We start from the raw sequence: 12938 nt of genomic DNA, 5'->3' as shown, positions 1-12938 counted from the left end.
TTTTCACTAAAACCAATAACAGGATCTTAATTGGAAGGTAAAAAGTGGAAACATTCAACAACAAAACAAAAAAAGAAATAACCCTTTGCCATTAGCCACTGTAAGAAGACAGGGTTTTTAAGTTTACCTGAGACATATCCTCGAGGTGGGCCTGGATGAGCCATTGGATGTGTCGTTGTGTATTTGCAGAACTGCGTTTCCAGATCTTTGACTCCCTCGTGGTCATCTTTACAGAGCATCTGGGCCAACTTATTTGCTTTTATTGCCATTTCATAGTGTCCCAAGGAGAACAAGGCCTCACAGTAACGGTAGTGACCCTGTACAAAAACAAGAAAGAGGATTTCTTCATCACAGCAGCTGTTTGCTCACACAGTTCACATAATAATGCTCAGTGTTGCTGTTCAGATAAGGTACTGTACACTAAAGCCAAACACAAAGTTACAAGCATGGTGGGTGGCAGTATAATGCTCTAGGGCTGTTTTGCTGGTACATTGCACAAAGTGGATGGAATAATGAACAACAACAACAATCTTTATTTATAGAGCACATTTAAAAGCCTTGGGCATACCAAAGTGCTTTACATAAAACAATAAAAGGTTCAAACATTGATAAAGGATAAATAAAAATAACGAGTTATGTTCATAGATAAAAGCTACCAATAAGAATGACTACAGCACATGGTAATAGCAAGATAAAAGCTGTACCACCATAATAAAAGACACCAATAGAAAGATAGGAGGGAATTAATACAAGAGGTCAATAGGTCACAGCAACCAACCAGACAAACAAACAAACCAGCAATTAAAAGGTGGAGAAGGCAAGTTTAAAAAGATATGTTTTAAGCTGTGATTTAAAAGAATGAATAGAATCAGATGCCCGGATGCCAATCGGGAGATTGTTCCACAGCACAGGTGCAACAAGAGCAAACGATCGATCACCTCTAGTCTTAAGTCGAGATCTGGGCTGAGCCAGCAGTAACTGTGACGATGACCTTAAAGCCCTAGCAGGAGCATAAGGGTTTAAAAGGTCCTTAAGGTAGCTGGGTGCAGTGTTGTTAGTAATTTTAAAAGTAAACAACAAAATTTTAAATTGAATACGATATTTGACAGGCAACCAGTGCAGATCGGCAAGGACAGGAGTAATGTGGGCAAACTTGCTGGTTTTGGTTAGAATGCGAGCTGCAGCATTCTGAACTGTCTGTAATCTCTGTAAAAGGGAAGAGTGGAGACCACAATAAAGTGAATTACAATAGTCTAGCCTCGACGTTACAAAGGCGTGGATGAGCTTTTCGAGATCTTTATGCGGGATATAGCGCCTAGCCTTAGAGATAAGACGAAGCTGGTAAAAACTAGATCTGACAACAGCAGACACTTGTTTGTCAAGTGAAAAGGAGCTGTCAAATAAGACACCCAGATTCCTGACAGTATCAGAGAGAGAACAACTAAGAAAACCAAAGGCATCCCGGAGTTTGGCACGAAGGGCATTACTACCAAAAATCATAATCTCGGTTTTCTTCTCATTAAGGATAAGAGAATTCGACAACAACCACTTCTTGGCCTCGGACATGCATTCTCGGAGGCTATTCAGAGACAGAGCAAGATCGTCGTTTAGCTCAAAATAGAGCTGGATATCATCTGCATAATAGTGATAAGCAATATGGTATTTCTCAAAGATGGCACTTAAAGGAAGCAAGTATAATGAGAAAAGGGTAGGGCCCAGCACAGATCCCTGGGGGACACCACAGCAAACAGGTACAGCCGAGGAAGAGGATGTAGCCAGATGTACCGTAGAGAGCCGATTGGAGAGATAGGATTTAAACCAATCCAGGGCAGCGCCCTTGATGCCTACAGTGTGCTCAAGTCTCGCTAATAAGATATTATGGTCAACCATGTCAAATGCCGATGATAGATCCAAAAGCACTAAGACTGAGGGGCGTCCGTTGTCAGCCATTAGTAGGAGATCATTGAAAACACGAAGCAATGCTGATTCTGTACTGTGATGTTGTTTGAAGGCCGATTGAAATTTATCATTTATATTATTCTCATCAAGGTAGGTCTGCAGTTGGAGACGGATGACTACTTCCAAATTCTTCCACTTCACCTCAAATCAGCAGCTAGATGTTTGAAACTTGGACACAGCTGGGTGTTCCAGCAGGACAATGTTTTGGAATGGATAAAGCAGGCTAACATTAAGCTTCTGGGAATGGCCTTCCCAAAGCCTCAACCTCATCTCCATTGAAAATGTTTGGACTATTCTTAAAAGCCGGTACTGTGCCAGGAAACCAACCAATCTAAATGAACTCTACCAAGAGAGGTGGTTAAATACCCAGCCAGAATTATGCTATGCACTTGTTGATGACTACTAAAGGCATCTGGTCACGGTGCAACTTGCAAAAACAAAACTAATCCAAAGAAAAGTAATCAAAATCTGTTGTGACACAGACTTCAGTCTACTCTAATAACAGAAACTCAACAGAAATGAAAGCAACAGTGGAGCAGAAATTTATTTTACTGAATATGAACTCAGAACATTACAAACAAAGATTATAATTAAGACAAATACCTTTGCCCACACAGGTTTAATCAGAGTGGCACGTTTTCCATCGCCGACCGCTTTTCTGAAAAGTAAAAATAAAAAGTTTGGATCGAAAGATCCACGAGCTTGTGACTTGCTCTGCTTCGCAAAAACAATCTGCAGTAAAACACGCCTCAGAATGGGTGTGGCATAGTTTTACAACAATCACAGGTGCAAAGTGAAAGCATTTATGACAAGTTGTTTTCAGTAAGTTTCGGGCACAACTTCAACTTATCCAGGTACACAGAGAAGAGGATCAAATGTGGAGAGGTTAAAGCTCCAGCAACGCTGGTTTTACATACAACAACTTGTTTTTAAAAAATCTGATGAATGTGTTTCTGCGTGTGGTTGTTATGCGTAAGTGCTTCCAATACTTTTTGGAGTATCAGATAAGGGTAATAATGTCCTCATGTGTATTTGAACTAGATGGATGGCAAACCTTTTAGAACATGTCTGTTTTTTTATTCGCTGAGAATAAATAGAAAGTCCACTTATTCTTTGGTTTAGGTCACTTCTGTCTTGGTTGAAGACAAAAGTGACTTCCTACACAAAGAAAGTTGGTATTAAAACATCTGTCAGCCTAACAGCTTTTTAAAAAGGCCAGTTTCAGTTAAATATTGACTTTAGCTCAAGATTAATTAAATAGGGTGCCAAGTAGGCTAGAAAGTACACAAAGACACAAAGATCAACAGGAAACGTACAGTGCTTAACAAACCTATTAGGCCACTCACCATAAAAATAAGAGCACAAAATATATTAGAAATGAACCAAATTCATATTTTTATACCCAAATTTGAGCTGGAGCGCTGGATATCTCTGAGGAGTCAGAAATTAATCAAGCAAAACATTCAACCACTGAAATTATTTTTCTGTTCAGGGATGTAAGTGAACAATTAAGAAAAAAAAAAAAAAGGAAAAAAAAGTGTTTTAATATCCTCTCAGCTGTTTTGTAAAACAGAAAATTAAAAAAAACGATTAACAAAAATTATGTTTTAGCATTAATAATAAGATTTTGACTAATGAGACTGCGCACACTTATTGATTAACTACTACAGAAATATAAAAATTCCCAATGCTGTTAATTTAGGGCAGCTGTGAGTTAAAATTTACAACCTTACATTGGGTGGTGGTATAATCAATTTATTAAGCATTGCTTTTTCTGCTTTTTATCAAACAGAACTGTGGCAAGTGCTCCAGAATGAGTGGTACTTACTGATATTTCTTACACCTGATAAAGGATAGGGCTCGGTTTCCATAAAGTTTGTGATTGTCAGGGCTGGGAAGAGAAATAAATTAATTTCAACTACAAAAGGCACAACTTTTCTTTTTAGTGGACAGATATGTAGAACATGTTTTTTGACATATTTCCATGGATTAAATACACTCAGTGACAAGCAACATATTTAGGCTGTATTAAGAAATGTACAGCCACAGTCACATGGGCTTAATGGCCGGCCAACAACACCCTGGCAACCAGTGGTTGCCGGGGGGGTGCATTCCCACACTGGTTGGACAGTGGCTACTGGAGGTCACAAGGTAAAAATTGGTGTCAACAGCCAGCAACCATTCACCAACCAGTCAAGGTGAATATACATTTTTCCCTAGAAGCCGGTGGTTACTGAACAGTCTCTTGGCATATGTGACCGACACCTTATCCATCTCACTATGATGGTACTGCAGTGTATCACAGTTGTCATAAGGTAAAGGCATGGCACTAAAATGTAATGTCAGAGAAGTATTACTTACTAATATTCGATGGCTTTAGAATAATACTTCACCGCTTCTTCATAGTGCTGTTTCTCAAAGTGCTCGTTTCCTTTCTTCTTCATCTCTTCACTTTTCTGGGGGAGGAATATATTTATTTCCACTGGCAGTAGAGAAATGCATTCAAACACAGGAAGGAAATTTTTTTTTTTTTTTTTTTAAAACAGCATTAAATCCATTGAGGAAGCACTTTAAAGTTATTGAGCGTCTGAGGTTGTTTTCAAGCATGTTACAACAAGTAGACTGCCTGCTGGGCTCTACTAATGAAGCAAGATTTGTGGCTGAGCAAGGTCACGTGAGGACACGCATGCAGCACATTGGTGTCCTGTATGAAATAAGTTCGACATAACCAGGCTTCTTTTCTGTTAGCTGACTGTTAGCTTGACATAAGTTTAAATCCCAGTCAGAGGTAATGGATATCCATTTCTATATTAACCAAGTTTCAGTTTCAGATTACCTTTAATTCAGTGTCAGCTTATTTTTAAGCTTTTTGATTTTTGTCCCCAATCTAAATTATTTGATGTTTTACTTGCTATGCCACAATATGATCAACATTCATTGTGTTTAAAGTTATAAACTTGGAATAATTATGTGCCTTTATGTCCATGTTCGAAGATGGATACTTATCTTTAATGTGTAGCTTTTATTCAAACTGTGAAGCACTCGGATACTTTTCAAAACACCATAAAGATGGAGTTAGAAACCTTGTTAAACTATTACTACTACCACTAAATTTTTTAAAGAGCAACTCACTGATGACTGTAAAAATTTAACAACGTCAGAAATCTGCTTAGTAGCAGCAGCTAAACAGGCCCAAAAGAAGTGGGGCAGGGAGAGAGGGTAGAAGTGACCTGGGAATTTATAGTCTGACCATCAATAGGTTTTAATCTGGGTTTCAAGTCATTTTTTGCATTGTGGTCTTTGGTTCTCCTTTTGTTGGTTTGCAAAAAAATATCCTTGATATTCCAAACCTGTCACCTCTCCTGGTAAACACTGTCAAAGTATCAGAAGCCCCTTTCTTAACTGCACTACTGTATAGCTCTGTGTAAATAATCATTCTGTACATTCGATAATTTTTAATCCTACAACTGTTTACAACTTGCATAGTTCCCATTTCTGTATAGCTGTATATCCCAGATTCTGTAAAGTTATTTATTTCATATTCTGTATAGTTTTTCATATTTATATCCTGTTCATATCCTGTACATAGCTTGTACTCACTACAGCCTGTACATACTTATAGTTATAGAATATTCACAACATACTTCATACCGTGTACATTATAACATACCATAATAGACCCATTTCTGTAATATACTCACATATCTATATTATTGCTAATATATATTGTAATATATCTATATCACTAAAGCACTTCTGGATGGATGCAAACTGCATTTCGTTGCCCTGTACCTGTGCATGTGCAATGACAATAAAGTTGAATTCTATTCTATTCTATTCTATTTATCATTACTACCTAATCAGCTCAACTCTACTCGTTCTTGGTCATTATAGCAACGCAACCGAAAATCCCACGACGTCATCTGAATGAGATACAAGTGGCAATGGAGGATGTCGAATCGATGGTATAAATACTGCTCACTTTCTGGCTTTTTGTCACACTCTGGGTCCAAGGTGTTGGTTTTTGTGCAGCCATGTCTCTCATGGCCGGGTTTCAAAAGCTCTCATGACTCATTTAGTGACGTTATTGATTGCCCAGACAGTGGCTTGCAGACTGTTGACATCACATTTCCAGATTGAGCCATCTTCCTTGGAACTTCGGCGCAAGAAGGTACTTAAAAGTATTTGGTACCAAGTACTACCACTTAATGAAAAACCCTAAAAAGCGAGTCCAGTTGAGCTGAGCAGGCACCAGTGGGGGGGGGGGGGGGGGGGGGGAGACTATGAGAAACAGTGTGGTGGCTCTTACCTCAACATGAAAGTCCAACGGTGGAGCCATCAGCTCCTTCATCCTCCTATCTTGGCTGCCTCCCAGATCCTGAATAAGCCTGGCATCTGAACAAAAGACAAGTCTCAGCTTTTAAAACACCACCACCGAAGTCAAAGAAAATTATCAACAAACCAGTTCACTGTTTAGAAAAGGGAAAAAAAAAAAAAAAAAAAAAACTATGAATATCACAGACTCAACACATAAAGATACCCACAGGAATTACTAGAGCTGAGCACTCAAAAGCAGATACTGTGTCTTACACTCTGTGAAGATGAAGTGGAGAGCTGTGAAGCAGGTGTGCCCAGAGTTGAGCTCAGTTATTTGCTTTTGTATATCAGGTTCTCCTGTTCGCAGCAACCAGCGAAACGCATCATCCAAGACCTCTGCACTGCGCTGGTTTCAAACAAAGTCAACACACCATCACACATAAGCACTGTTTGTACAGCTGCATTACATTTGTACCCATTTTGGACAAAATAACAAAAATAACAGAAAACACACAGGTAATCAGGTGAGACCCTGCTACCATAAATACATTTTTGGTGAATAACTCTGACTTTTGACATTCACGTGTCAGAAATCAAATGAAAAACTGGTCACTTTTTAGAGCTCTTCATTTCCAAACTTACCAAGTTAAGCCTGTTGCTAAGTAGAACAATATATTTTGAATCATTCCTTTTTACCTGGGAGAGAGAACAAACAAGCACCTGTTAGAAAGAAAATGAGACTTACAGACTTATCTTATCTGTGTCTGACTGACATATTTAACTTACAAATCCTCTCTCCAAGGCCCTGAAGATTGTTTCTACTATTTCTATTCTTCTTATGTGCTTTAGATTTATATCGTTGTTTTCACTGAAAAGAGACCATTACACATTCTATTAACAGTTTAAACACTGATGATGAAGAGGTATTAACTGCAGGTAATTATAACTGTGCTTACTTTGCGCTGATTAGACCTATTTCAATAGCCCAGCGAACAGTACTGCACTCATCACGCTGCAGCAGAATGGGAAGCCAGAAGGAACAAATTTTCATCCTCTGCACTGCTTCTCTTTTTTTGTCAACAGGGATATCATACCATCGATTAAAAATGTCCTCTGGAAAAAAAACACATGGAGAAAACAATGCAAGGTGTTAAGCAACAGCAAACAGAAGATGGCACATTATAGGATGATTATTCTATTATTCTTAAAAGAGGGAAATAAAACATTAAAAAATGTTTTTAGTGATTATTACTGTTTTTGAACAACTAAACTCAACAAAAATACTTACTTCACTGTTAAATCCAGTCACAACTAATGCATATATAAGAGGAGTTTGTAACCAAAGTTTGTAACCAAACTAAAACTCACTCTACAAAAGAAGTGAGAAAAAAAAAGAACTCAGAAAAGTACATGTAACAAAATATATCTACAGTAATTGTCTAGGTCACAACATAGGACTACAGTGATTGAACTTAATATATTATTAAAGCTTCCTCTATCATTCTCATTGTTACATCTGTACTGGAGACACTGCTTTATACAGTCAGATCCACAAATCTTTGGACAAAAACTTTGTCATTTTGCCTCTGAGCACCATCGCTGTGGATCAAGCAATTAAGATGTGACAAAAGTATTGCATTACTTTTTTATATACAGGACCTGATTATCACAGGCTCAAAATTACTTGAACAAACTTCTGAATATGTGTTGTTTTCAATACTTGTGTAAAATTCCTTTGCAGTCTGTGACTGCCTGAAGAAGATTGTTTTCTGGCACTCTGTGGCTTCGGAAACTGAAAAGCTCCTCTGTTGAGCTGAGATCAGGTGACTGACTTGGTCAGTATAGAATATCCAATTTATTTTCCTTGAGAGACTCTTGGGTTGCTTTTGCACTATGTTCTCGGTCATTAGCCATTTGCACTGTGAAGCACTTCCAATAAATTTTACAGCATTTCTCTGAATCTGACCTAAAAGTACAGCCCTGTACTGCTACTTCTATCAGTAGTCACATCATCGCACACACTAGTGACTCATTTCCACTGGCAGTCACATGTGGTCAAAACATAACATTGTGTCCATAATGTTTGATAGACAATGTGGTATGCTTCAGATCAAAAGCTGTTTCTCTTCTTTTGTGTACTCTCCAATTTTCCCATCGTTTTGGTACAGGCTCATCCTGCTTTCTACTATCTAAAGACAGAATTGAAGACTACGACACCAGCAGTGTTTTAAACATGCAGGGCGAGGACTCAATGGGGAGCTACATGATGCAAAGTTGAGGCATCTCGCCCTCAGTTTGAGTCATCCACCCACATCAGCCAGACAGCTGTCCTGATAGCATCTCCTATCTTATCCTAGATAAATAAACTGGTGCAAACTGTAACAGCTGCATCGGGGTATATAATTTCCGGGTATATCACATCACTCCTCTATCTGAGAAAACATTGTTTCTATAGGCCTCCAAATCTTTCTATGAAAAACTGAGGTGGTCAGGTGGGATGAATTTGCTTTATTCTACAGTAATTCATCAAAGGAAGAGTCCTACAAATGCATATAAGGGTCAGTGTCAAATCACCTGTGTTCATTCTTTTCAGTGACAAAACTAACAGTCTCTCTTTAGTAAACAGCACCCTTTTAACACCAAAGAGGCTATGTGCAGCTGCAGACCAAAGATGTGACCCTTGCTCTAAGATTAGTGCAATATGCAAGTGAGTCAAAAAATGTAAGTGCATGTTTTTACTTACGCAAGTAAAAACATGAACTTTATTCATTAGCAATGATATTATACATTTGAGTTATTGCATAAGGTGTCATTTAAAAGGGTTGCTCAACATTAAATGTAATAAATTACTGATTGTATATGACAGCGGTCCCCAACCCCCGGGCCTCGGACCGGTACCGGTCCGTGAGTCGTTTTGTACCGGACCGCGAGAGTTGAGGCTCAGTTGTGAAATGTATGGTTTTCAGGGTTTTTATCGGTTTTCAGCGTTATTTTGTAAATGGCCTGTATTTGTATAGCGCTTTTACTAGTCCCCACTAGGGACCCCAAAGTGCTTTACACACCCAGTCATCCACCCAGTCACACACACATTCACACACTGGTGGGGGCAAGCTACAGTTGTAGCCACAGCTGCCCTGGGGGAGACTGACAGAAGCGAGGCTGCCATATCGCGCCATCGGTCCTTCTGGCCAACACCAGTAGGCGGTAGGTGAAGTGTCTTGCCCAAGGACACAACGACCGAGACTGTCCGAGCCGGGGCTCGAACCAGCAACCTTCCAATTACAAGGCGAACTCCCAACTCTTGAGCCACGATTTTGTTATCGTTTTTATCGTTAACTCTGTTTTCCTGGTCTTTTCACGTGTGTTATGAATAAATCTTCTTTTTTTCGGTACCTGTACTAGTTTTATTTTGTTGTATTTATCCGCTGGTATATGACATGAAAGAACACAGTTATTATCAGATTATTATGATGACCCAGTATGTAACGTTAATTCTAGAACACCAATTTGCAGTTCTGAAACATTACCTCTAATGTTACGTATAATTTACTTGATAAAACACACTTCCCATAAAAGTATATTAAATTACAACAATACCTGACAAAAAAAAAGTACTCATTTCCCCATGTACATTGTCACAAAAAGAAAAAACAATGAAAATCATGTGGGTGAAAAAAAATAAATCACTCAACATTAGTATTATAGGGTTAATTCCTTATAACTGTTTGGGCAGCTTCTTACCTGATGGACGAAAGGTGATGATCATATCTTCCATTTTCTGAGTGACCAAAGGGGGGGAAATGTTAATCAGTGACATAAAGGAAAGAAAAATAAAATAAGTAAATCATTTTATTAAAAGATTTTTAACTCACCAAAGGTGGTCTGGTGCTGCCCAAGACACCACTATCAGAATCAGAGTCTGAATCTGACATTTTGTTCAGCTCTGTAAAAACATTCACATCAACCACCAAAGCCAATTTTACAGTACATGCTAAAAAGATGTAAATACATTTCTGCCGATGATTTGAATTTACTTCAGTGAATGCAAATCAACAAGCAGAAGCTTCTGTCTATATTACAGTGAAACTACAACACAACTGACCATACAAGAGAAAATCTAGTTCAATTTAATGAAGCTTGGCTCCACCTCTCTGCAATAAAATGTTCAAACTATTTAGATATTATGTGAAAAAAAAAGCTCTTAAAAAAAATAAAATCTATCACACCATAACCTGCAATCTCACTGAATGTCAGCTGCCTTTTGTTCTGTTCTCTGTTAAAATAATCCCACGCTGTCTCAATGTGGTTCGGGCTCTGGGAAGGCCAAACTGGCAGACTGATAGAAAACCACAAAGTGAAAAACTATCCAGGTATATTTTTACAGCACTGGCAGTGTGTTTGGGATCATTGTCATACTAAAAAATAAAGCCGTTGCCAATCAGATGTTTTCCAAGACTTTCAGATATTCTTCATCCGCTATAGATATATTTTTTAGGCTTGCCACTTCTTATTCCACTACTTAAGTTGTCTCAAATTTTTGGTGGTTGGTTTTTGGTGGTTCCATCATGCTGCGGGGCTGTGTGGCCGGTGCAGGGACTGGGAATCTTGTCAAAGTTGAGGGACACATGGATTCCCCTCAGTATCAGCAGATTCTGGAGACCAATATCCAGGAATCAGTGACAAAGCTAAAGCTGCGCCGGGGCTGGATCTTTCAACAAGACAACAACCCGAAACACTGCTTAAAATCCACTTAGGCATTCATGCAGAGGAACAAGTACAACGCTCTGGAGTGCCCATCTCAGTCCCCAGACCTGAATTTTATTGAAAATCTGTGGTGTGAGTTAAAGAGAGCTGTCCATGCTGGGAAGCAAACCTGAATGTACTAGAGATGTTTTGTAAAGAGGAATGGTCCAAAATACCTTCAACCACAAGACTCTCACCTACAGGAAGCATTTAGAGGCTGTAATTTCTGCAAAAGGCAGCTCTACTAAATATTGATTTCATAAATTTTTTTGTGGTGCCCAAATTTATGCACCTGCCTGATTGTTTAAACAATCATTGCACACTTTCTGTAAATCCAATAAACTTCATTTCACTTCTCAAATATCACTGTGGTCAGGTACAAGAACTGGACTGAATATGAGTGAAAAAATAATCCAAAGAAAAACCTGGAAAACTACTACTCAAGACAACTCTAAAAATAAAAGTCTGGTTACCAGCAAAATAGAAATGAATGAGCGGACTTTTTGACAATATTGTACTGTCTCTGTCGCCATCCCTGGCTGAGTTTGCCCTTTTGTTTGCTCAGCAAGATTTTAAACACCACACCCACACATACAATTGACAGTGTTATCTAACAGAACCAGACTTCCTCGTGCAGTCTCCTCTCAAGGATTCATTTTTTACACAACTTGGGAATATACTGAGAACCAAACTGCAGTTTCCAGAACATCCAGTTACCGGGTGTGGTGAACTAGTCTTCCATCATAGTAAGGCCATTACGCAGAGAGCGGGCATGTAAGACACCTGAAAATCATGAGGTGATGCCCAATATATATGCAGGCAACCCCAGGTACAGTCTGAGTTATTACTAGAAATGCTTGAAGCTCATGGTCCCCCGACCTAAAACAAAAAAGATGGAGGACTGTCCTACTAGTTGAAACCTAATCTCACAGGAATTTGCCCCAATAACAATGTTAGCACTGTAGCATATGAGCTAACCTACGTAGTGGCTTACAGAGCCATGTTAAACGGCTGGTAGCGGAAATATAACACAATGCAGTAAGTGTAAGCAACATTAGCTTTAGCTTACACATACTTTCTAACAACGTGGCATACGTTAATGACTGTACAACAACGTTTTGACACTTTTTCTCCTACTTTGTTTTAGCGCGACACCTCCCAGCATCAGCCTCAGCCAGCCTCGTAGTGTAGCTGGGTGTTGTTTTTTTACTGGGGGGGAAATAAAATATTATGGACAAATAACAAACAGCAGAAATTCAAACACGTACCTTATGATAACTGCTGTATGGATGCTTCACAGTAACCCTCGTTGCTCCTGTTCATGCTAGTGTACGGAAATGAAGACGCGGTTAACACACGCATGCGTCAAAGTAGGCGGATCCCGCGAATGAATTGCGTAAATTTCCTGCAACAAACATTTTTGTTATTTCAGGGTTTGTTTGGTTTTTTTCCTGATTTGGTGAAAGAGCTTACGAAATTAAATATAATTATTTTAAAAATAATTTTTTGTAATAAAATACCTGTTAGGGAAATTAGCATTAGCTGAATCATAGCGTCTTACAAGCAAAACCGGTCATGATATTATAATAATATTATGAATACTATGCTTACATAAACTAAACTAAAATGTGCACTTTTTTTGTCTAGAAGGAGAGAAAAATCATTTTACCCGTTTAGCTGCGTTCACTACTATTCACTGTTGAATAGCGCCTCCTGCTGCATCCGGAGCTGAACTACAACTGTACAATTGGAGTGGTGATGCCCCTCCACAGATGTACGCGCTGTTATTAATTTATATTTTTAGGTAAACAAATTACGTTAAAAATAAAGTAACTCAGTAAATGATAATGAAATTTCACACTATCTTTTTCAGTTTTATTTGCGTTTATTATTATTAATTGTTAAGTTTTGTTTTTAGT

General features: G+C 38.6%; 1 protein-coding gene across 3 annotated transcripts in view; it reads right to left on the bottom strand.

Moving 5' to 3' along the window:
* The window catches only part of ttc3 (tetratricopeptide repeat domain 3), a 32635-nt gene extending 20247 nt beyond the window's left edge, over window positions 1-12388 (bottom strand). Inside the window, exons 1-12 of one of the 3 annotated variants that reach the window (XM_085470871.1) lie at window positions 12288-12388; window positions 10149-10219; window positions 10018-10054; window positions 7233-7389; window positions 7063-7144; window positions 6919-6972; window positions 6550-6682; window positions 6269-6354; window positions 4321-4415; window positions 3788-3850; window positions 2563-2617; window positions 128-317 (exon numbers count right to left, since the gene is read on the bottom strand). In XM_085470871.1, coding sequence (XP_085326997.1) covers window positions 128-317; window positions 2563-2617; window positions 3788-3850; window positions 4321-4415; window positions 6269-6354; window positions 6550-6682; window positions 6919-6972; window positions 7063-7144; window positions 7233-7389; window positions 10018-10054; window positions 10149-10208 — 1012 coding nt within the window. In that variant the 5' untranslated portion in view covers window positions 10209-10219; window positions 12288-12388. The remainder of the gene's footprint in view (window positions 1-127; window positions 318-2562; window positions 2618-3787; window positions 3851-4320; window positions 4416-6268; window positions 6355-6549; window positions 6683-6918; window positions 6973-7062; window positions 7145-7232; window positions 7390-10017; window positions 10055-10148; window positions 10220-12287) is intronic. The other 2 variants (XM_085470869.1, XM_085470870.1) reach the window with 2 other exon arrangements.
* Window positions 12389-12938: the final 550 nt, after the last annotated feature.

The sequence above is a fragment of the Copadichromis virginalis genome, linkage group LG10 (genome assembly GCF_057382275.1).
Source record: "Copadichromis virginalis isolate Kocher_CV1m ecotype Utaka linkage group LG10, C_Virginalis_male_GT1.1, whole genome shotgun sequence".
Taxonomy (NCBI): Eukaryota; Metazoa; Chordata; class Actinopteri; order Cichliformes; family Cichlidae; genus Copadichromis; species Copadichromis virginalis.
This window is presented reverse-complemented; position numbering and strand designations above follow the sequence as displayed.